Raw genomic sequence first — 20,311 nt, 5'->3', positions numbered from 1 at the left:
CCGGGCCGGGCCGGGCCGGGCGGCGCCGTTGCGGGGCGGCGCGGAGCAGCGCGGAGCAGCGCGGAGGGGGCAGCGCGGCGGCAGCCGGCCATGGCCTCGGAGGAGCTGGCGCAGAAGCTGCAGCGGCGGCTGCTGCTGGAGGAGAGCGGGCCGGCGGCCGGCGCGGAGCCCGGCGGCGGCAGCGGGGCGGAGGAGGAGGCGGCGGCGGCGGCGGCGGAGGAGGGGGGCGAGGCGGAGCGGAGCTGCCTGACGGCCAACGCGGACTCGGAGCTGAGCGCCAAGCTGAGCCGGCGGCAGGACATCCACGCGGGCACGGCGCGGCCGCGGCAGGCCAAGGTCTTCAACCCCTACACGGAGTTCAAGGAGTTCAGCCGCCGGCAGATCAAGGACATGGAGCGCATGTTCCGCCTGTGAGTGCGGCGGCGGCGGCGCGGGGCGGCGGTGAGGGGCGGCGCGGGGCCGGGCGCGGTGCGGGAGCCGCTCGTTGGGGCGGGCGTTGCGCGGGCGCCGGGGCCCTTTGTGCGCGGCCGGGGGAGGCTCCGCGCCCTGCCCGGCCCCGGCTGCAGCGGCCCCGCTCCTCGGCGGGCCGGGAGGGCAGGGGAGGGGAGGGACCCTGCCGGCGGCAGCTCCCGCCGCCCGGGCGCGAGGGGGAGCTGGGAGCGGGCGGCGGCGCTGCGCCGGCAGGGGCTGGGCGAGCAACAGCGCTGGTTTGGGGAAGAAAAAGTGGAAGGGCTGAATTACGGCTGAGTTTTTAGACAATGAGCTCATTAAATGCAAGCGGGAAACCTCGGCTTTTCAGCTGAATGCTAATCAGCTGTTCAGTGTAGCCGGGAAACATTGCCTGCCCTGTGAGGGCTGGTGCAGCTGAGCGCCGGCCGGTTGTGCCAAAAAACGAAGCCGCTGGGCTGCGCGCTCGAAGGCGGCCCGGCCTCGAAGGCGGCCCGGCCTCGAAGGCRGCCCGCCAGGCGTCGCGGCGTCGCCGTGTCCTCCCCTGCGTGAAGGAGAGCGGCGACCCCGGCCTTGCCGCCACGCGAGCCCGGAGTTTGCCACGCTGTGTCGGGTCTCTGCTCCGTCTGGTCCCGGTGACCTGGTTCGCCTGTCGGCCAACACCACGTGCTCCAGGAGGAGAGGGAACCTTCCCCTTAATTCCTGCCTGCTGGTCAGAGCTTGAGTTAAACCCTGTGATTAAGGCTTTTATTCTTTGTACGGCTTGTTGGCCCTGGCTACTACAGTCCAGGATCTTTCTTAGTAATATTAAAAAAACAATCATTTGACAGACAGGGATATCTTCCCTTTGCCACAGGATGTCAGGTTTCTAATGTCTAATTTCCTGTCCAAAATTGCTTCTTATCAATTTACAGCGACTTCTAACTTGATTAAGGTATCTGCTTGTCTCTCTTGGGGCAGGGAGAGCAGAAAATCCCGATCTCTCCTTAGAAACCTCCCTGACTGAAGGTGAGCTGGAGATCCACAGCTTTTCTGTGAGCAGAACAGCCCCGTTCTTCTTTTGCTTCCCTCTTTTTGCCCCTTACATAGGCTGAAAGGCTCTGTGCAACCATTCTCCCTCCCCTTCTTGTGATGCCCTGCTAGGAGAGGGGATYGTGCTTGGTGTTGCAGACTTGTGCAAGGACTGAGAGCTCCTCGCATAGGAAAGTGTTGGTAAATCTGTAATTCGGGCTGACGTTGTGACTGGGGGCAGCAAACGTGCTGCAGGCTGGTCTGGGGTGCTGCGACAGCACGAGGTGGAGTTGCTGTTGAAGGYTGGTAGCTCAGACTGCCCCGAGTCAGGGTGGAAGTGAAGGGCTGACCTGCACAAGGGACTTTCCTGACTCCTTGGTGCTTGTTTCACTGATGTGATGTTTCTTCTGGGGATGGGACTTGCCTGTGACTAATGTCAAGGCTGCTGGTGGTGAGGCTCAGCTCTCCTTCCCTGAACAGGGCGCAGGTAAAAGGAAATTCCCTCTGGTCCCGGAGGCCCAGCTCCCATGACCTCTTCAGGGTCTTTCTCTCCATGGCTAAGTCCCATGTCCAGGTCAGTTCTCYTTGAAGCAGACCCAGGGTGGAATGGACTTTCACTGTGGGCTGTAAGATGACCTTCTCTGCTCACCTGCTCGGTCCCTAATCCAGGCTTGCCAGGGTTGTCAGTCTGGCTGGTGGCCCCCCTGCCGGGGGCTCGGAGCTGCATGGTGGCCCTGGCTTGTGGGATGCGTGAGGGCCAGCCAAGCACAGCCAGGCCTCTGGTGGCCATGGGAGCTGTCGGATGGGGTGTGTGGTTTTCTTCTTTCCTTGGCAGTGGGACCAGGAAGTCTGCAGCTCAAGCTAATTATACTGTGACCTAATTAGCTGCCTATTCTGACAATGTGCGGGGACCGCGGTAAACGCGATAACCTCTCTTCCCAAAGTCTTGCRAGCAAACTCTTGGGAGTCTTACAGCTCGCCTTGGTGCCAGCCTGCCCTGGCCGACAGCAGCCTGGGGTGCGGATGGGGCTGTGCCCTGGGGAGTGTGGCCTTCCTGGCGGCGTGTGGGCAGGAGGAAAAGATCCACCAGATTAGCTTAATCTGTGGGGTGGGAGGAAGGTCCTAAGGGGGACTCAGCCATCCCCAAGCGAGGTCTTGCGCAGCGTCTTGGGAGAGAGCTTTGCTTGGTGTAGGAGATGTTTGTCATGGCAGTCCTGTAGGGCTGTGCGTGTCCTCCCTAGCGCCGAGCCCGGCAGAGCGGGGAGAGCCCCTGCTGCCCGCGCTGGGGGAGGAGAGGGAGCTGCACRTGGCCGAGGAGCCCCGAGACCCTCGCTGACCTGGGGAGGCCATTTGTGTCTCCAGCTGCCTGGCAGGGAATAATTGCTTTCCAAGCTGCCAATGAAATGCAATGCTGAGAATAAGTAAAGTGCTACTTTAGAAAGGATTTTGAAATATTTAAGATGACATTATTACTACTTCAGCACTATTACTCTGCAACTACTTCATTTGAAAGCCTGTATTGGGCCATTGCTGCATGCGGGAATTGCAGGTCAGATGTACAGTTGCCCACAGCATTTGGAGTGAGCTCGGGTATATGAACATGCACAGAGAGGGCAGGTTCTTCTTCCAGCCCTTCTCAAGAAGGGTGGACACCTACAAACTGCTCTTTGATCCTCCAGGACTTGGGATTTCCCGTTCAACTATGCATTTTTGTCTTTTTCTTGGTGTTTTTCAGGTTGTTGAGGAGGGGGTTGCCAACTCAATACTGGTAATGCAGTTCTTAGCATTTCCTTTTCCCTCCCTTCCCTATCCTTCCTTCTTTCTCTTCCGAGGTATAAAATTGCCCTGCACCCCTGTTTGGGCTGTGTAACACCACCTTCAGTCCTGAGCACCCTGATCACTGCTCTGTTGTGGAAAACCTGTTCTCTGTCCCAGGGGAAGTGGCTCGGGGTATTTCTTGGGCAGCAGTTGTACACAACACTTCTTGCTCTTAAGCAAGTATCCCCCCTTCACCCCCCCCCGCCCCCGCAATTTCTGTGATGTCTTTCCTTTCCCCAGCACTTCGGGAGCTGGGCATGTTTTGCAGCTGGGTGGAAGCCAGCCAGTGTGGGAATCTGGGCGCATCCTTGTTGCAGTGGATTTTGGCAGGCGCCAGGTGTCTTATCTGCTGCCAGGAATGTCGATGTGGCCACGCTGCAAACCCTTATCCCGCTGGCGGCAGCGCTTGTAGCAGTGCCCGGTGTCCTAGCTCACCCCGGGGCTCCGACCGTGCYGTTGCAGACGGGAACCCTCCTGTCTCATTTGGGGCTGGCCTGGGCCTTGGCACMCTCAGCTGAACTTGTGCCCCGTCTCCTGGATGCCCGAGGAGCGACATGTCTCTGCCAGCTCCTCTTGCTGCCTGTGCTGCTCCGGAGGGCTGGCACAACGTCAGCAGTGAAACAGGTGGAAGCGTTGTTGGGGGCTGGATACAGCCCATGGCCCTGCAGAGGAGCTCCCGAGAGGCGGATAAGGGATTTTGGTAGGGCCGAGGGGTGTCGGGAGCAATGCTCCTGGCTTTGGTGGTGTGACTGGAAGTGCAGTTGGTGCTGCTCCGAGTGCCTGTGCCTGCAAGAGCACGGGGCAGGGGCACGACAGGGAATGAATTACGCTTTCTCAAGGCCTATAAATATGCCTCTCCCTAAATAGTTTGGCTGTGCGGCTCCGTGGCGGTCGGGTGGATGTTCCGAGGTCCTAAAATACTCGAGCTGATCTAGGAGGCGAGTGGGGGCGGGGAGGAAATGCAGCAGTGTGCAGGGTGCCGCTGCTGCTCCGCAGGGCTGGCACTGAGGGCCTGYGTCCTCGCTGTCCGTCTGTCCCTGGCTGCGAGGGACTCATGACTCTGTTCTGGGGAGGTTCATGGTGTCTGCTGTCCCCAGGAGCTCTTCTCCCACACACCGTGGCCCCAAGCTGCTTGGTGGCCTGCCCTGCTGCTGCCCRGGGCTCCTGGGTTTCGGCGAGCCCTGCCCCGGCCCCACGCGCCGCACGCTATTGTGCGGCTGGTACAGCGCGTCGCTCTGCCACCGCGACCTGCTGCTGACAAGACCTAATTTCTCACAATCCTGGCTTTGTGCTGCCTCCTCGCCGGGGGACAGAGCCCTGAAGCCGTGCCTGCCGGCTCGGTGCCAAGCGTGGCCAGTTAACCCTTTCGGGCGGCGTTTGCCCTCGGGCAGGCGCGGTGCCCTGGGGAGACCTGGGCATGCCGGCCCCAAACAAGTGCTAGCTCTTGGGGCCAAAAAAGCCCTAAATCCCAAGTGCCTCCCTGGCACAATATTCTTTGCTTCCTTAGCTGATAAAAGATCACGCTGCCTCTGCGTCCCTCTTATTTCAGAGGGGGAAAAACTCCCAACCCTTTCTCCCAAACTTAAAGGAAAAGCAATCTGATAATTCAATACAGGAGAGATTGCACCTATTGCATTTCACTGAGGCCTTGAAAATGCAGCTCAGTGCTGGGCTCAGTAAGGGTGCTAACATGTAGCTTAAAATTAACTGGCTTCTTCCTTGCGGCAATAAACCTAGTGCCCTTCTTTCCTCTGACTTGTGAGGTCGCTGGCCYGTTTTCTGCTCCTACAGAGGTTTCTACGCTCCTCCAGTTTTCCAAAACACTTTCCAGCCTGGTGGGCTCATGTATTTGCTGAATGCGGAGTGCATCAGGCAGGCTGGTAGCATGGGGAGGAATGAGCCAGCCTGGTGGCAGGGAGCTGGAAAGGGGGCTATTTCCCTGCCATTCAGGGTTGCTTGGGCCTGGGACATTGGCCCCGTTGAAGGAGGGGGGAGAAAAAAAGGAATGGACAGTCCAAAAACTGGTTTGGGAGGTGGTGGGTCTATCTGGAAAAGCAGTGACGAGGCTGATTGCAGCTCCAGCTGCTGGAGAAGGGTAGTGCTGGGATCTCTTGCCCCAGGCTCCGGCTTGGCACCTCAGAGGCCACCCCGGCCTGGAGAGCGGTGCGCTGCGTCCCTGCTGTTGGCAGGACCAGGGCAGGGGACGCTCTCGGTGGTGGCCCGGCCTCATGCTGCCTGTGCCGGCTGGCAGCTCGGGGGTGCGCGGCTGCGTTCGTGCCCTGCCGCTTCCTTTGCGGCTGTGAGCTTTGCCAGCTGGAAAGCGCCGTCTTCCAGGGGAACCACAATTGTGCCGGTCTCAGTCTGGGATGGCCACAGCCGTCGCTCTCTTCGGAGGAGAGCTAATAGCGAATGAAAGATGACGGGTGGCAAGGTCTGACTGGCTCCCTCCAAAGAGGGGAGCTTTAATGCTGTGCCTGGGGCTGCCTCTCCCAGTCCTCAAAGATTTAACTCTGTCCRGAGCGAGGTGGTGGGGGAGACCCAGCGGGGAGCCGGCTGTGCCCCAGAGCTGAGCTCTGCCATGGGGCTGTCCGCTGGCAGAGCGTTCGCCCCGTGGGACTTGGGAGCTTTAAACCCCCGTGGATGTGACGTGCTGGTGGCCGAAGGGGCCGGATGCTCTACTCCTGCCTGCAGGAGGCAGCCGGGGAGGACAAGGTGCGTGGTGCAGGCTGAGCCCCGAAATCTCTGTGGCCATCTACACTCTTGTTCCTGCCACGATTTCCTGTGAGCAGCCCGGCTTCCCATACAAGTCACTCCGGCCTGCCTTCATCTGTGGCTTTAATTTCACAAATCAGTGCCACTGTGGGTCTGGGAGGGGGACGGGCACCTGTGCCTGTGGCACAGCTGTGAGAGCATGAAGAAGCGCTCCTGCAAACTGGAGCTGTCCCAGCAGGTCAGAGCCCTGCAGCTCCTTGGCCGCCCTTCCAGAGTGAGCCTGCCGCTCTGCTCGGAGCAGCGCTGCCTCTCTGCTTCCCATCCCATCAGCAGGACTGCCGCTGGTCTCGGCGCTGCCGGGAAGTAACTGCCCAACCTGTTGCAGTCTTGTGTCTGCTCCAACAAGAGACTCTTGCTCTTCCTTTACCTCCCCCAGCCTGACCTTTGCTCGCTCTTTGATGAAGGCATGTTATAAAGATGGTTGTTCTTCCCTCCCCCTCTTGCTCAGCTTTGCAGATGCTCTGCTGCGGGTCACTGCCTCCCCGTTCCTGAAGCCTGAGCGTGGGTGATGTCCTGGTGGGGAGGTTTCTAGCAGTCCTTGCAGTCCTTCCTGTTCTCATAGGAGCATGTTCCCGTTCCAGCCTTGCTCCTAGTGCACCCTGCTCTGCCCGGGGCCTGCCTTTCTGCTCTGCCCAGGGGCACTGGATAAACAGCTGCCCTGAAGGAAAGCACTTGCGTGGTATAAAAGCATTTCAGAGAGGAAAGATCTTAACAGCTAGACAAGATGTATTGTGCTTACGAGCAACAATATCCCTTTTCTGCTGGGAGGTCCTGGTTGGTCTGTGCTCCCTGTTTCTCCTCTACGTGAGCATGAGAGACAAAGCAGCAGCTGGCTCTGGGATGCCTGGGCCCTGCTGTGCTGGCGCTTGGTGTGAGCTGTGCGGAAGCAACCCTTGTACYGGCCACATGAGTTGGGGAAGCAGAAATCCCAAGATGAGCGGGGTTCCCCCATTCTCCTCCTGTGTGGTGGTTTGGCCTTGAGCACTTCCCTCTCGTGTCAAGCGCCTCTGAAGGCTGCCTGCTATTTCCCTAAGCTTAATATATTTCAGCACCTGGTTCTGTCATGCAACTTCCCCTCTCCTCCAAGCCTTGAACTACCCCGTGACTTTATCCATTTGCCCAGTTCCTMTTCTGGGAAGACACCCTTGCATTGCTCTGGATGGGGTGTGTTGAAGGCTGAYGCCCATCCCCTTTGCGCCCCACAGGTATGACTCGGGACGGGATGGGTACATCGACCTGATGGAGCTGAAACTGATGATGGAAAAGCTGGGAGCTCCGCAGACCCACCTGGGCCTGAAGAACATGATCAAGGAGGTGGACGAAGACTTCGATGGGAAGCTYAGCTTCCGCGAGGTAAGGGTGGCCATGGGGGCAAATGGGGATGTGGCTGTGGACTGGYGGGAGGAGGCAGCCAAGCTCTGTGCTCCAGCCACAGCTATGTCCCCTCCACATGTGCAAGGTGAGAAGCAGGTGAGCTTCCCGGTGCCCATGGYGGGATGCACCATGAGGAGCCCTGGGTGTGGAGCACTGTGTTTGTGTGTCTTCATGTGGCAGTAGTGGTACCAGACACTGAAGCGCTCCAGCCTCCCTGCTTACTTCGGGAGCACGTCTGAGCCCTGCTGCAGCTGCCTGGGCAGCGCTGGCAGCTACCTGTTCTGGTCGGAGTGACACAGATTTGGCATGTTCCTGCAGTCACGAGGCACTGTTGTTGGGCTCCTGCGATGCAGTGGCTCAGACCTTCTTTCAGGTATAGGCGAAGGCTCTGTTCGGAGCAGTCTGTCTCATGGGGAGGCGTTGAAGGCTTCCCCAGACCTTCCAGTTTATTTTGGGTGGCTCTCTGCATGGTGCAGCGCCTAACTGCTGCAAGCTTTATGAAGGTGGTCATCTCTGTGCAAAGAGGTTTAAACTGCTGCAGTTGAGTACATAACACTGGCTCAGCAGATGCACACAGCTAACGGGTCTGTTCCTCGCTGCTGTGCTCTGAGGCTGCTGGGGGATCAGTCACGTGCAGGGGGCAGCTGAGAGTGGTGTGGGCAGGCCAGGAATTGCTGTCGTGTAAAGGAAGAGAGGAAATCTCAGCAGCAACCTGCATGCAGTCAGGTGTACCCAACCTTATCTCAGCAGCACGAGGGAGCCCGGATACCATAACACCCTGTTACATCATCTTCTACTAGACTTGCATTGCTCCCTGAACCAGTAATGTGCATAATGTGGTGGCTTTCTAAATTAACTAATAGTCCCTTAGACAGGGCAAGGGACAGAGCTGCTTATATCCTGCAGTGTTGATGGCTTTCCTGCTACACTGCTTCTTCCCGCTGCAGGAGGCTTTTGAGGTGAGCCCCAAGCAGCTGGGCTTCCTCCTTTCTGAAAGGGCTGTGCTCTTGCCATGCCCCTCTCAGAGGGGATTCGGTTGTGCAGATAAGGTGCAGGGCCCTGCATGTCTCGGACAACAAGTTCTTCATTTTGGAAGTGCCAGTACCTCTGGCAGTGCCTGAGAGGGGGGAGAGCAGCCAGGCCCCAGCAGGGCACACAGTTGCTCTTGCTGGGCTGGTCAGGGCTGTGAGGGTGATCGGCAGTTGTCAGAGCCACTGTGTAGTTTCTCTCTGCTGGCATGTCAAACCAACTCCCCCTCATTCAGATCCTGTTGTGTTGTGGCCTGCCTGGAGCCTTGACTGTAAGGAATGAAGGAGACAGAAGGGGATTGCTAGGTTCCTTGGGAGGGAGAGGAGGATGCCGCTGCCTGCCCTCTAGACCAGTGAAGCCAGCCTTGGTGAAAGCCCTTACATGCCCCTGTTCCCCCGTGCTCTTGCTTCATCCCCCGTTGTACTCTGTGCTCCTGCTGTTGCTTGCAGGAATACTTCCAGCCACTGTGCCAGCCTCCTTGGGTGAGGGCTTGGAGGCAAAGGCTCGATGCATGGCACCGCACAGGAGGTGGGTTAGCTGGCACGGCGGCTGCATCTCTGAGGAATCTGCTCTGCAAGCAGGTGCTGAGGGAGCTGAAAGGCTGTGGGGACAGGCAGGGCCACAAGCTCCAGTTTTGCTATGAGAAGTTGGCAGTAGAAGACAAAAAAACAAAGACTCTGATTTATGGGGCCAGGCCAGTATGGAGAGACAAATCTGAGAGGCGAGAGCTTGTCAGTTTGTGCCAGCAAAGCTCTAAGCCAGCAGSTCCCCGGGCAGGGAAGGATACGTGCCTAGCCAGAGGTGAACCAGACTGCTCCGGAGTCAAAAGCTCTCCTCGGGGTAGCAAAGAATCCAGTGGAGCAGGAAGAGCGCCGTGTCCTTGGCCCCAGGTCAGGCTGGGGGAAGGTAAGTGCAGGAGGCAGCACAGATATCGGCGCAGATAGGCAGCTGAGACTGCCAAATCCCTGCATATGCTGGAGGAGCCCCCTCTGCCCTGCTGCGTGTGCCTGGGCCTGCCCTCCCTCACTGAAGTGCTAGAGACAGCTTTGGCTTTTTGAGCAGTGCTGCAGATGCTCTCTCCTCTGAAAGAGAAGTGCCTTTATCCCCCAGGGCTCTGGAAGATCCCGTTGTGTCCTGGCAGTGCTGTGCCGCACAAGTGGCAGCGTACCTCCTCTTCTACCGCCACCTGTTTGGAGCACAGTCCCCTGTGCGGCCGCCTGTCAGCCGGCCTGGGCTAAGCATGCTGCCAGCCCTTGGCATGCTGCATGCGGCAGCTGGTGCTGTTGTAGCATCTAGCCAGATGCAAAATGATGGTCAAGCAAACAAGCTTCGATGGTGGCACATGGCTTGGAATGAGACAATGTCACTGGCGGAGCTCTGGGGACAAATTACACTGAGCACAGCAGCCTTGGCACGCACCCAAAGCTTCCCGTGGTAGAGAGGAGCAGTATGCTTCTTGCCTTGCTGCGCCAAGTCAGACTCCTCTGCTCAGGCAGAGGAATGGCTGAGAGGCAGCTTCCTGGCAGATGCAGAGGGCTGAACCAGCTGCCACGGCCCTGTCCTGCTCACCTTCCCTTCGGTGGTGACTAGCAGGCATGGGGAGAGTGATCAGGCTGACTTGGAGCACTGTGACAACAAAGGAGAAACCCTGGTTTAAATGAGTATCTGAACTCGGCAGGGTGTAACTGAAGCACTGGAGGCCTCCTCCCTGCCTCTCCAGGGGATAACAAGCCCTGACGTATCTGCCTGGAGATACGCTTCTCTCGGCCGGGCCAGAGAATCGCTGGGATCTCTTTCGTTTGCAACAAGTCACCTTTTGTTGTTGCTTTGAATAGTGTGGGGTTCTTTCACCCGTAAGCTGGAAAGCAGGCTTGTATTGGGCTGACTTACTGCTGATGAACGGCGGCCCCTTAGGAAAGCTGACTTCTGCTGCTGACCTTTCAGAGTCCATCAATACATTGATCAACTGCACTAGACTCTCTCCATGAGTTGAGTAAAACAGTTCAGGCTTAAAGATCAGGTACAGCGGGGAAAAAATGTGAATTTCTCTAACTACCACAGGAAACTATGGTTAATTGCTGTAATAGTAATGTCTAACTTTAGCTCTTATCTCAAACCCGTGAAAATCCACCCACGTTCCCTCACACCCGCACTAAAGTGTTTAAATGCTGACCCACGTCATGTGTTTGCTAGCAGGGTTTGTGCAAACCACAGTTTTGGGTGCCACTGCTTTTCTGGCAAGCTGTTGCAAGGCGGCTGCTGCCAGTCTCATACCTCCTCGCACCCCTAAGGATGCATGGTGCCCTGTGGGGCTCTGCAGCTGTAGCGTTGCTTTGAGACCTGGCACTGCAGGGTAGGTCTTAGACCACTAAGGATGCAAGACTGGGTGCATCTCTTGTCTGTGTCAGGTCAGTTGGGTGGAAAGAGCATGTCCTGCTCCTTGAGAGCAAGGTTTTTAAAAGTACTAGCATTATTCACRGTGGCTTCTCTGACATTTCACTGAGGCTTAGCTCTGTGATGTGTCTCAGACCCAGCAAGGGATGTGAGACAAGAGTTAGGAATAGGAGCACTTTGGTTTCCTGCACAGTTCGGGAAATTGAAATCAAATTCCTGATGCTCCCTATTCGGGGAGGACTGATACCTAGAAGGCAAATAAATAACCAGCAAAATGGGCTGCAGGCAGTGAGCTGACATAAGGGGATTGCTCCCAAGCTCCTGTGAAAGCCAGTGTGATCCCGCCTGGTCCTTGGGCTGCCTCTGGGGGTGACTCAGCTCCTCGTGCCTTTCGGTGCAGCCCACTCTTCCTGGCTGCAGCAGCCCGTGTCAGCCAGAGGAATGCTGCCCTGTCCCCTAGCTTCAGGATGATTCATGCACACTTGTTCTTGTGACTGGGTGTTTCCAGTCCTTCCCTGTGTGGCAGCTGCACCAGACCTCAGGATTGCTCTGCTTCCACTGCTCTTTTTAGATGCCAGGAAGTGGGACTTGGCAGGGTGGAGCAGAAACTACAAGGAGGAACCATGACTAATGCCAGCCTGGCTGCAATGTCTCTCCACTCCATGGTGGAGGAGGAGAGGAACTAGCCTGAACCCAGCGGATCTGAGCAGAGCAAGGGGATGTCTTGGAGTGTTTGGTTTCTTTCTGAGTGGGCTAGTCTGTTCAGCAGAGCATCGTTTAATGTGTTACATGTGTTTGGAGAGGGTGGGAAGCTGCCTTCCCCAAGTAGCCTGCTTTCTGGCTGCTCCGTGCTGAGCATGCACGGGTTACAAGGCTGTTGCACAAAGCAGGGCCTGGTAACGCTGCCTCRCTGCTGTGAGAGGGCAGCCAGGACTGCTGTCATCTCCCCACCCTTCCTCCTGGGAGGCCTGCCCAAACTCTTGCATCTCCATCAGCTTTTGCAAGCTCCTTGAAGCAGGAGAGTGCATTAGGGCTGGCTGCAGTGTGGATGCTGGGACTCTGCTGCCCTCCTCTGGGATGACATGGGCTCTCTGTAGGAACAAGCCAAGCCCCAAGCCYGGGCAGTTTGGGGAGTGCAGCGCTAGGGATGTCGGGCGCCCCCGTGCAGGTGGTTTTCACGGCAATCCTGCATGGTGTTTGGAGCCCTCCACACTGGACCGGAGTAGCGCAGTGAAGCATCTTCATTCCTTGTATTCCTCTTGTCCCTTCTCCCTCACCTCTGTTCTTTCAGTGCTGTGCCAAGTGTTGAGATCCCTTGCCGGGGGTGGCCACGAACGGCAGGGAGGGTCACAAGACCTCTACAATTACACTTAAATCATCCCTATCTTATCTTGGAGTTCAGTTATCAGTTGAAAGGTGGTGTAAAGATCTTTATTTTTAAGCAGGCAGGTCTTGTTCGTACTGTAGAAAACGTGCTTTTTCTGGCCTGTAATATGGCTGGGGTTTTTTGTTTCCCTTTACAATTCATTTGCTGATACATGCTCTGCTCTAGTGACTTGATTTGTTCAGTGCAGGACAAAGGTTTCAAAACAAGTTGCTCTGTAGAGAGTGATACTTGTTCAAGCCATTGCTGACTGTCCCAAGGGTATGCATCTGTCCTGACCACTGACAGATAGATGTGCTAGAGAAGCTCTCCTCTGTTATTTAATTGACACAATACAAATACAGAGGCTTTCCCAACTTTAGCTAAACAAGTCTGGGCTCCCTGGAACAGACTGAGGCTCAGCTCCAAGGGCAGATTTAAGTAGCTTCTCCCATGTCCTAGACAGGGCATGAGTTGAACTGACCACCTTCTGTTGTCTTGGTATATTTGACCTTAATTTTCTTCTCCCTCCTGTACTGTGTAGACCATGGCACTTGGAAGGACCTAAGGCAGGGTTCACAGCAGAGGCAGTCCCCAGATCCCTCTCCTGTGTACATGCTTGAATTGGTGTCCTCTCTAAGAGGAATGCACTGGCACCTCAATGCAGCTGGTCAGGGGAGGCAGGAACTGGGTTCAGGTTTGTGCCAGGGCTGGCTTTGTTCTCCTGCCTTCGTTGTTGTAGGATGTGATCTGAGACCACAGAATGCTAGGGAAGTTGGTGGGAGGACAGGGACACAGCATTAGACAGGTGGAGAGATGGCTGCATTTCTCTTGCTGTCTAAGAGCCTAGGCTCAGTAGGAGCTGTGCTCCCACCATGGCTCTCCTCCATAGGAAATCCCTCTTTTCCTTTGAGGTTTCTTCCTCTCAAGTCCAAAAGAGCTTTGTACTGCAGCACAAGTTCCATGGTGCCACTTGGTTTATTTAGACCTGCTTTCCTTTGCTAAGAAAAGTAAATTCCTGCCCTGCAGGTGAATGTCTGTACTGCTTGCATTTCAAATTGTTTGAGCCTCAGTGAAGAATTTGAATGTTTTCTCTATTTTGCTAGTTCCTGCTGATTTTCCATAAAGCTGCAGCTGGGGAACTCGAGGAGGATAGCGGCCTGATGACGCTTGCAAAGCTGTCAGAGATAGACGTCTCCATTGAGGGAGTCAAGGGAGCCAAGAACTTCTTCGAAGCTAAGGTATGGTGTGGCACAGAGGAACACAAAAAAGCTCTGTATGCAGGCCCTATTCAGGACCTGACCATGGACCAGCTATTCCTCCTCCAGCAGTCAGTGCAGTGTCACTGAGACACTAGCCCTGCTTGCTTTCCAGTAGAGGATTCTGCCAGTCTCCTTCCTAGCTAAGAGGATGAGTATATCATCCCCCCAAGCCATTGCTTTTCCATTCAAGCGTATATGTTGTATTCTAGCTACAATGTTCCTCTGCGGTTTGGTGAATGCTAAAATGGCTTGCTTCACCATCTCAGCAGTAGGTCTGACTCTGCTAGAGCTGACTGGCCCACCTGTGTCTCTGTGGCTGGGAGCTCTACATGACTAGCTGGCTGACCGCTTTTAAAGTCAAAAGCATCCTGGAAACTAATGCACAGGGACTAACTTTCTCATTTTGCAAAACTTCCCTTGATYGAGACACTCTGAGTTTAGTAGAGAACAAAGTATTTTGGAATACAGAATTTCAGCCATCTTTTTCTTGAGCAGCTCTGTGTAACCTTTGTAGTCAGAATAACTGCACGGAGTCCTGGGGTTGGCAGAAAGAGCTTTGCACCATGTGAAGCTGACAAAGCACCCTTTTTGAAAGCTCTCTTAGAAAATAATCCTCCTGTTTATATAAGAAGCTTTTTCCCAAGAGCATAGCACAGCTATTGCACAGCAGATGTACTGAGATGAAAGCTGGAAAGAAAGGCGGAAAAATAGCCAGCAAATAAACAATGTCTCTTTGATCTGCAGATTATCCGTGGTGTAGTATGATGTTCTCAAATTTGGCTGTGATTCAGAACTGTTTTCTGCAGCGGTTTCTGTCAGTGTATACTCACAGCCTAAGCTATGCTGGCTGGTTACAGAAAGAATGTATTTAACCTAGTACTGATGGCATTATTTTGGTCACTTGTTAGTGACTTAATCGTAAATGTATTGATCCTGTATTGATGTCAAAGTCAACCGAGCTAACAGGTCTTTGGTGTAAATGCCCAAGTGCTGCAGTGTAATTAATACTTGACCCATCCTGACAGAGCTTCCCAGCAAGCGGCAGAAGGTGTGGCAAACAGTCCTGCGTGTTGCTCATCTGGGAGTAGGTCAGACTCTGATTCTGCCTCTGATGCAAGGCTTGATGCTCTCTTATTTTCTCTCTCTCTCCCACCTAAAGGTTCAAGCCCTTTCTTCAGCCAGTAAGTTTGAAGCAGAGATAAAAGCTGAGCAGGACGAGCGAAAGCGGGAAGAGGAGGAAAGGAGACACCGCCGAGCAGCTTTCAGGGAGTTAAAGTCTGCATTTAGCCAGTAGCAGACCAGCCAATACACGCTCCGAGATTGCACATGACTTGGTACGTTTCCCAGATCAGGGTTCTACCTGGAGAGTACTGCCTGGATCCTGCCTAAAACCCGTTACAGCTTCGCTAGCCTTCCTCTCCTGAAGATCCTTCTGAATCGCTAAGGACACAACTCTTGCAGTTACTAAGCACTCATAACGATGTGAATCATAAGAGCTGTGTACATGCTGTTTGCTCTGAACCATCAGGAGCGCATCACCCTGAAGCAGAAACAGCAGGTAGCAAATCATGGGTGAGCACTGACAAGTGTTGTTTGCCTACTTCCTTCTTTCCTTCTCTTCTATACATCATTTTCCTCTTAACTCCTTATTAATTCTTTCCTTGCTTACAAGCAAGTAGTGAGATCTTGTGTAAATCAGGGTGTACAAAGTACAGATCCATTTCCTGTATGTTTGTACTGCTGTTGGGTGTTGTCACGCATCCTTGACTACTTCGCTTGTCTTCCTCAAAGCCCTGTGCCACAGGCACTGTGAAAACACTGTGAAGAGAGTAAGATAGTTGCTAGGGACGTGGATCAAGTTAATTATGATTTCCTGTAGATTTTTCTGCTGCCCAACAACATGTTGGTATGTCTTCCACTTTTTCTTCTCTGAAGTGCCATAATAACAAACCTTTCAATAAGAGGTGAGATTTTTCCAAGACTTTGAGAGCTGGAAGCTGTCTCTCTCTTAAACAAGGAATAGAAAACTGAGTTGCCTGACCATACATCTTCTTTCACATTCCATCATATTTAGTGTACTGTATGACTTCACTGTATTTTCCAGCCTTAAACTTCAAGGAAACAGGTTAAGGGATATTGCCAGATGGACAATGAGACTGGATGGCACACTGGGTTTTTAATCTTTGGAAATCTGCTCATAGCCTGAATCATAAAGGTGACTGAATTCATTCGAGCCATGACAGATTAAAACCAGCCCAGCATACTGAGCAATCCCTGCTCAAGAAGGGAAGAAGAGCAGGCAGGTTAGCACATTTAGCTGGATTGAATTTAGAAGGCTTGCACTAAACTTAGCCATTTTCTTTCACAAAAACAGGAGACTTGCCCACAGATGTTAAAATGCCATATACACTGTAGGTCACGACAAAGGGAAACAGCGTTCCCTTGGCAAGACCTCTCTCTAAACATCGATTTGCTCAAGTTCTGCCTCTGCTATTGTCCTGGTTTGTGCATTTTTTCCTTCCAAAACAAAACTCACCAGTTGTCTTTTCACTTGTCCATTTTGCTTCTTAAACTGTGAGCACTAAACTGTGAGCATGGAATAATAAATAGAAAAACCTCTACTCTTTAATGTCAGGTGAAAGAATCGCTAAACAATTAAACTGTGTATATATCTTCACAGATTATATTTTATAAAATCACGCTTTTTTAGCTAAATATTTATAATTAAATGTTTTTATACTTTACAACAAAGCAGATAACTGCATCTTCAATTATTTCTCCTGTTGCTGAAATGTACAAATAAAGCATTGTTATCTCCAGTCTTGCCTGTGGTTTATTTTAGGTCCTTGAATATACTATTTTGTTCAAGAACTACTGTAGCAATCCCCACTCCTGAACATGCCTCTGTTTGAGCCCCAAAGGTTGGTGTTCTGACTTGGATAAGTGGGGAAGTGTTCAGCCCCTTCTTGATATGACTTCCACTCTTATACAGCAGTCCTGCTGTAAAAAGCCCTAATGTTTGCAGTTCTGCCAAAAAGGCCATGGCTTTGCAAATATTTGAAATACTGTCCACTGCAAAACGTTGATACTGAACATTGTCAGCCTTCCCTTATCTTGAAATAGACCCTGTATCTCAGCCCCTAGTAGTGTCCCAGCTGRGAGCTGGGCAGGTTTGTCTAACTACATTTCTCTTTGCATTTCGTCATTGTCTTTATAGGAGAAAAATAAATATGTAACAATCTGCAAATGTTTCTAAGAAACTTGTTTCTGCTGGTGCTGATCTGCTAAGCTTTGCTGGCACAGCCAGTGTGGAGGGTTAAAGAGGAGGCCTAACCAGGCATCATTGCAGACACGATCCAGTGATGAAATGGAAAATGTAAACGCTGCATTCAGTGCAGATCTTCAAGCTAGCGCTCCCCCGTGAGCTGGGGGCAGTCCTGCCACATTTGTCACACATCTGTGAGTCCTCAGGTCTCTGGCGTCAGGTAAAATTGGGGTGAAGGCTCCTTGCTCTCCACTTCCTTTTTGCAGCTCCTGATATTCAGCAAATGCTGCTGCCTCAGCATAGCAATTCTGCAAAGTGCAGCAGGTAACATGCAGCTGGGTGAGGAGCCCAGGGCAGGAGGAGGGGAGGGTGGAAAAAGGGCTTCCGAAGTCACCGTTTCAAGAGACTTGAGTCAACTCGAGCTGACAAGTTTCAATAAGGAAATGAGCAGTGTGTCTGGCCCTGGTGTAGCTCGGATTGCAGAACCGGGAAGGTAGGCATCCTACTTTTGGCACGCAGTCGCAACGTGGGTGGGTCAGTGGGGACAGGCAGAATTTGCAAATAGGGGAAAAGGGCTGCTGAAGTTGCCCACCAAGGAGAATAACAGTAGACCTTGAAACTTGTCATCTGTCTGTAGTCTAGACTTTACTCCTTAGTCCTTCTCCCGAAGGGCAGACTCTGCTTGTTAGTCCTTTTCCCAAAGGGTGCCCAGTCTGTCTGCTGGACTAATTGGATTTTTTTTTCAGCCCAGCTTCTGTGAGGTTTGTCTTCTCTGGCATATGCAGGACAATCGTGTCAGGTTTCTAAATGTTCAGTTTTCTGCTAGAGTAGTTTTGTTCAGTTCAAACAGATGCTGTTAGCTGAGTCCTGTATTTCATGCAGTGAACAGTATGTGCTTTTGGATGTACATTTTTTTTTTGAAGGTGCAGCAATATAAGTTTTGAAATTAGCTTTACAAGAGCTGACATTTGGAAATTAATTGCTCTTCAAAATGTTCCGTTTGGCTCAAAACTATTGGACTAAATAACATAGTGTCTTTAGATTATGCAGAAGTGCTAAAAAAAAATTGCCTAGATAAATCTCCAATCCAATACTTATTAGCCCACAGGACCTATTTAATCTTACTTAGCCGTACTTAAAATGTTACGGTCTTTGATACTATGTCCTCTCTCATGTTACTTTATGCCTAATGTCACCACAGGTAGCTCTCATAGGTCCAGGCAATCCCAACTCTGGCTTCTGATACTGCTGGTACATCAATACCAGTCTGGCACTACTGATGTGCTCAGAGTGACTCTGTGTGTTGTGATAGGGAGGAGAGGTCTGAAGGGAGAAACCCTAGGGAGCTGGTTGATTTAAAAAAAAAAAAAAACTACTGTGGATTTGGGTTTTTCCCAGAAGGGAAGAAGACTTGCCTCAAATTGCTCATCTAAAAGCTCAGGGAAAGGGAAACGGTATAACTGGAAGTATCTTGTCTCAAGGTTCTTCCTGGATAAGGGTTCAGGCTTTAACTGTGAGGATTAAGGTGACTAAACTGAATTTTAACCTTTTGGGAGTGTCCAAATAAATCCCTTGGCAAGACAGATTGGAGTGACCAGAGTGCTTTACTGTTCCCTTTCAAACTTAGTTTGCAGTGTGTGAGAAGGACATCTCAAAATAACAGGGTGCTGCAGAACTAGCAGCATACTTGTGGTAGTCTGTCTTTCAGCATAAGCTGTCTGAGGTCACTGATGCATTGAAATGACTGACTTTAAAAGCTACGGTTAGATGTTCACCTGCCTGCCTTGTCTGTTGCTTTTATTATTATTCTTAGGGACTTCACAAATGAGGGCTGTTCACCATCCCCATGGAAGACAGAGGCTGTTGAGAAGATATTGACCGCTCTCAGACAAAATGCTTAGTATATCAGCAGAATAGCTGCCTTTTAAACTGGGGGTGGAGAGGGGAGAAATGACAGATTCTGCCACATCTTCTGAGCTGCTGTATGATGATTATTTACCTTTTCCAAGCTCCGCTGTGTGTTCCTAGCTCCACTGCTATAACAAAGTAGAGAGGCCCTTGCTGCCAAGCTAGAATGGGGTGGAAAAAATTGGTCAATAAGGATGCCTTTTGGTTCATTACAGATTCCATTTCCTTGCGCCGGGGTTTTTAATAGTGCAGTTGAATTGGCATGGCATCCCAGAGGACCTTAAAGTACATCATGCCTTCAGTACCCTAGTAAATGTCAGACTAGCTGGTGAGTTGGTTTCACACCTAGAGTACATCAGCTGAAGTCACGTAATTAAACCATGGAGGAATATAACTCCACAGATAAGCTCCTGTATTTTCATGACAGTCTCACTGTTCTGCTTGAAAGAGTCTTATGGAAGACTTAGGAGGTATCTGTTATTACATAAAAATACCATTTGAATTTCCTTGAGATATTTTAGAAAAATGCTAAGTTCTGCAGATGAGACATTTTCCACTCTCTTCTTGAAATTTTCTTCTCAATAATGTAATGTTTGTGCTAACTGGGGGGAAAAAAATCTCTGTAAGTTTTAAACTTCTCCCATCTCAGATGTAGCTTGCCTTAGATGATGTGAGAATATTTTTGAGTGCTCCTACTCATGTTTGATGAGCAGAATAATAAGGCACAGCCACTTCTGGAGCAAAGTTGAAAGGTCTTACTGGCAGCTTGAAGCACACTGCTGCACCTCTCCCTACCCATAGCGTTACTGATATTGGCTCAAGCTGTGTGGCAATAACTAGGGGAATCAAAATCTGGCTTATCAAGGGCCAGCCATTTGCTAGGGAGCTTTGCTTTTTCAAACCAGCCTCCTAAAGGAGAATTTTCATTCTAACAGATTTTGGGGGGAAGTAGTCCTGTGTTGCTCTGAGCTAAAAATAAGAGCGAGGAATGATGAACTTCCAACCTGTTATCCCAGAGGAATCGCCTGTGTTCACTCTTGCATCATCTTTGGCCCGCGTTCAGCGCACAATGACAAGCACTTATTCACTTAGGAGAGAGAAAACTAAATGGATTGTGGCTGAAGTCATGATTGGAGTGAAGTTGTTTCAGCTGAAAACGGTTATTTCTTCAACAGTGCATAGCAGCTAAGAATAGTTTTTTAGGCTGAAATAACCTCATGGGGCTATTCTGCATCGTGTACTATTAGGGGTTTTAGGGCTAAAAATAAAGCAGTATTTTTAGCTGAAAAAGCTTGCCCTAGCTCCTGACACTTTTTCCATCAGGAAATTTAGTATGAAAATAGATGCTGTGCCACATAATGCCTTTCCTCTCGCCGCCAGCGGCCGCGCTCTGACCCACTCCCTGGGCGACCGCTGGCGGCGGCCTGACGCGGCAACACCCTGGGCAAACACCTAAAGCACCGTCAGCTCCCGCAGCTAGACCGCAGCGGGTGGTTTTTAACGCAGCCGATAAAATGGAAGTACGCAGAGGTAAAGCTAAAGGGATCGGGCCGGGTAACGGCGGCAACCGCCGCCCCGCCCAGCACCGCCTCCTTCCCACAGGGCTTTGCGGCGCGGAGGCGGCCGTTGGCGCCCGCCTCCGGCAGGCGGCGCTCGCGCCGCCGCGGG

General features: G+C 52.4%; 1 protein-coding gene across 1 annotated transcript; it reads left to right on the top strand.

Moving 5' to 3' along the window:
- The first annotated feature begins 62 nt into the window (after positions 1 to 62).
- On the top strand, positions 63 to 16,289 carry EFHD1 (EF-hand domain family member D1). Its single transcript, XM_026080172.1, has 4 exons — positions 63 to 410; positions 7,254 to 7,401; positions 13,315 to 13,449; positions 14,630 to 16,289. Exons 1-4 carry the CDS (start codon positions 91 to 93, stop codon positions 14,762 to 14,764), a joined length of 738 nt encoding a protein of 245 aa, XP_025935957.1. The 5' UTR covers positions 63 to 90; the 3' UTR covers positions 14,765 to 16,289.
- Positions 16,290 to 20,311: the final 4,022 nt, after the last annotated feature.

This window comes from Apteryx rowi, unplaced genomic scaffold (genome assembly GCF_003343035.1).
Source record: "Apteryx rowi isolate R43461 unplaced genomic scaffold, aptRow1 scaffold_51, whole genome shotgun sequence".
NCBI lineage: Eukaryota > Metazoa > Chordata > Aves > Apterygiformes > Apterygidae > Apteryx > Apteryx rowi.
The sequence above is the reverse complement of the archived record's forward strand: the minus strand, read 5'-3'. Positions and strand labels throughout refer to the sequence as shown.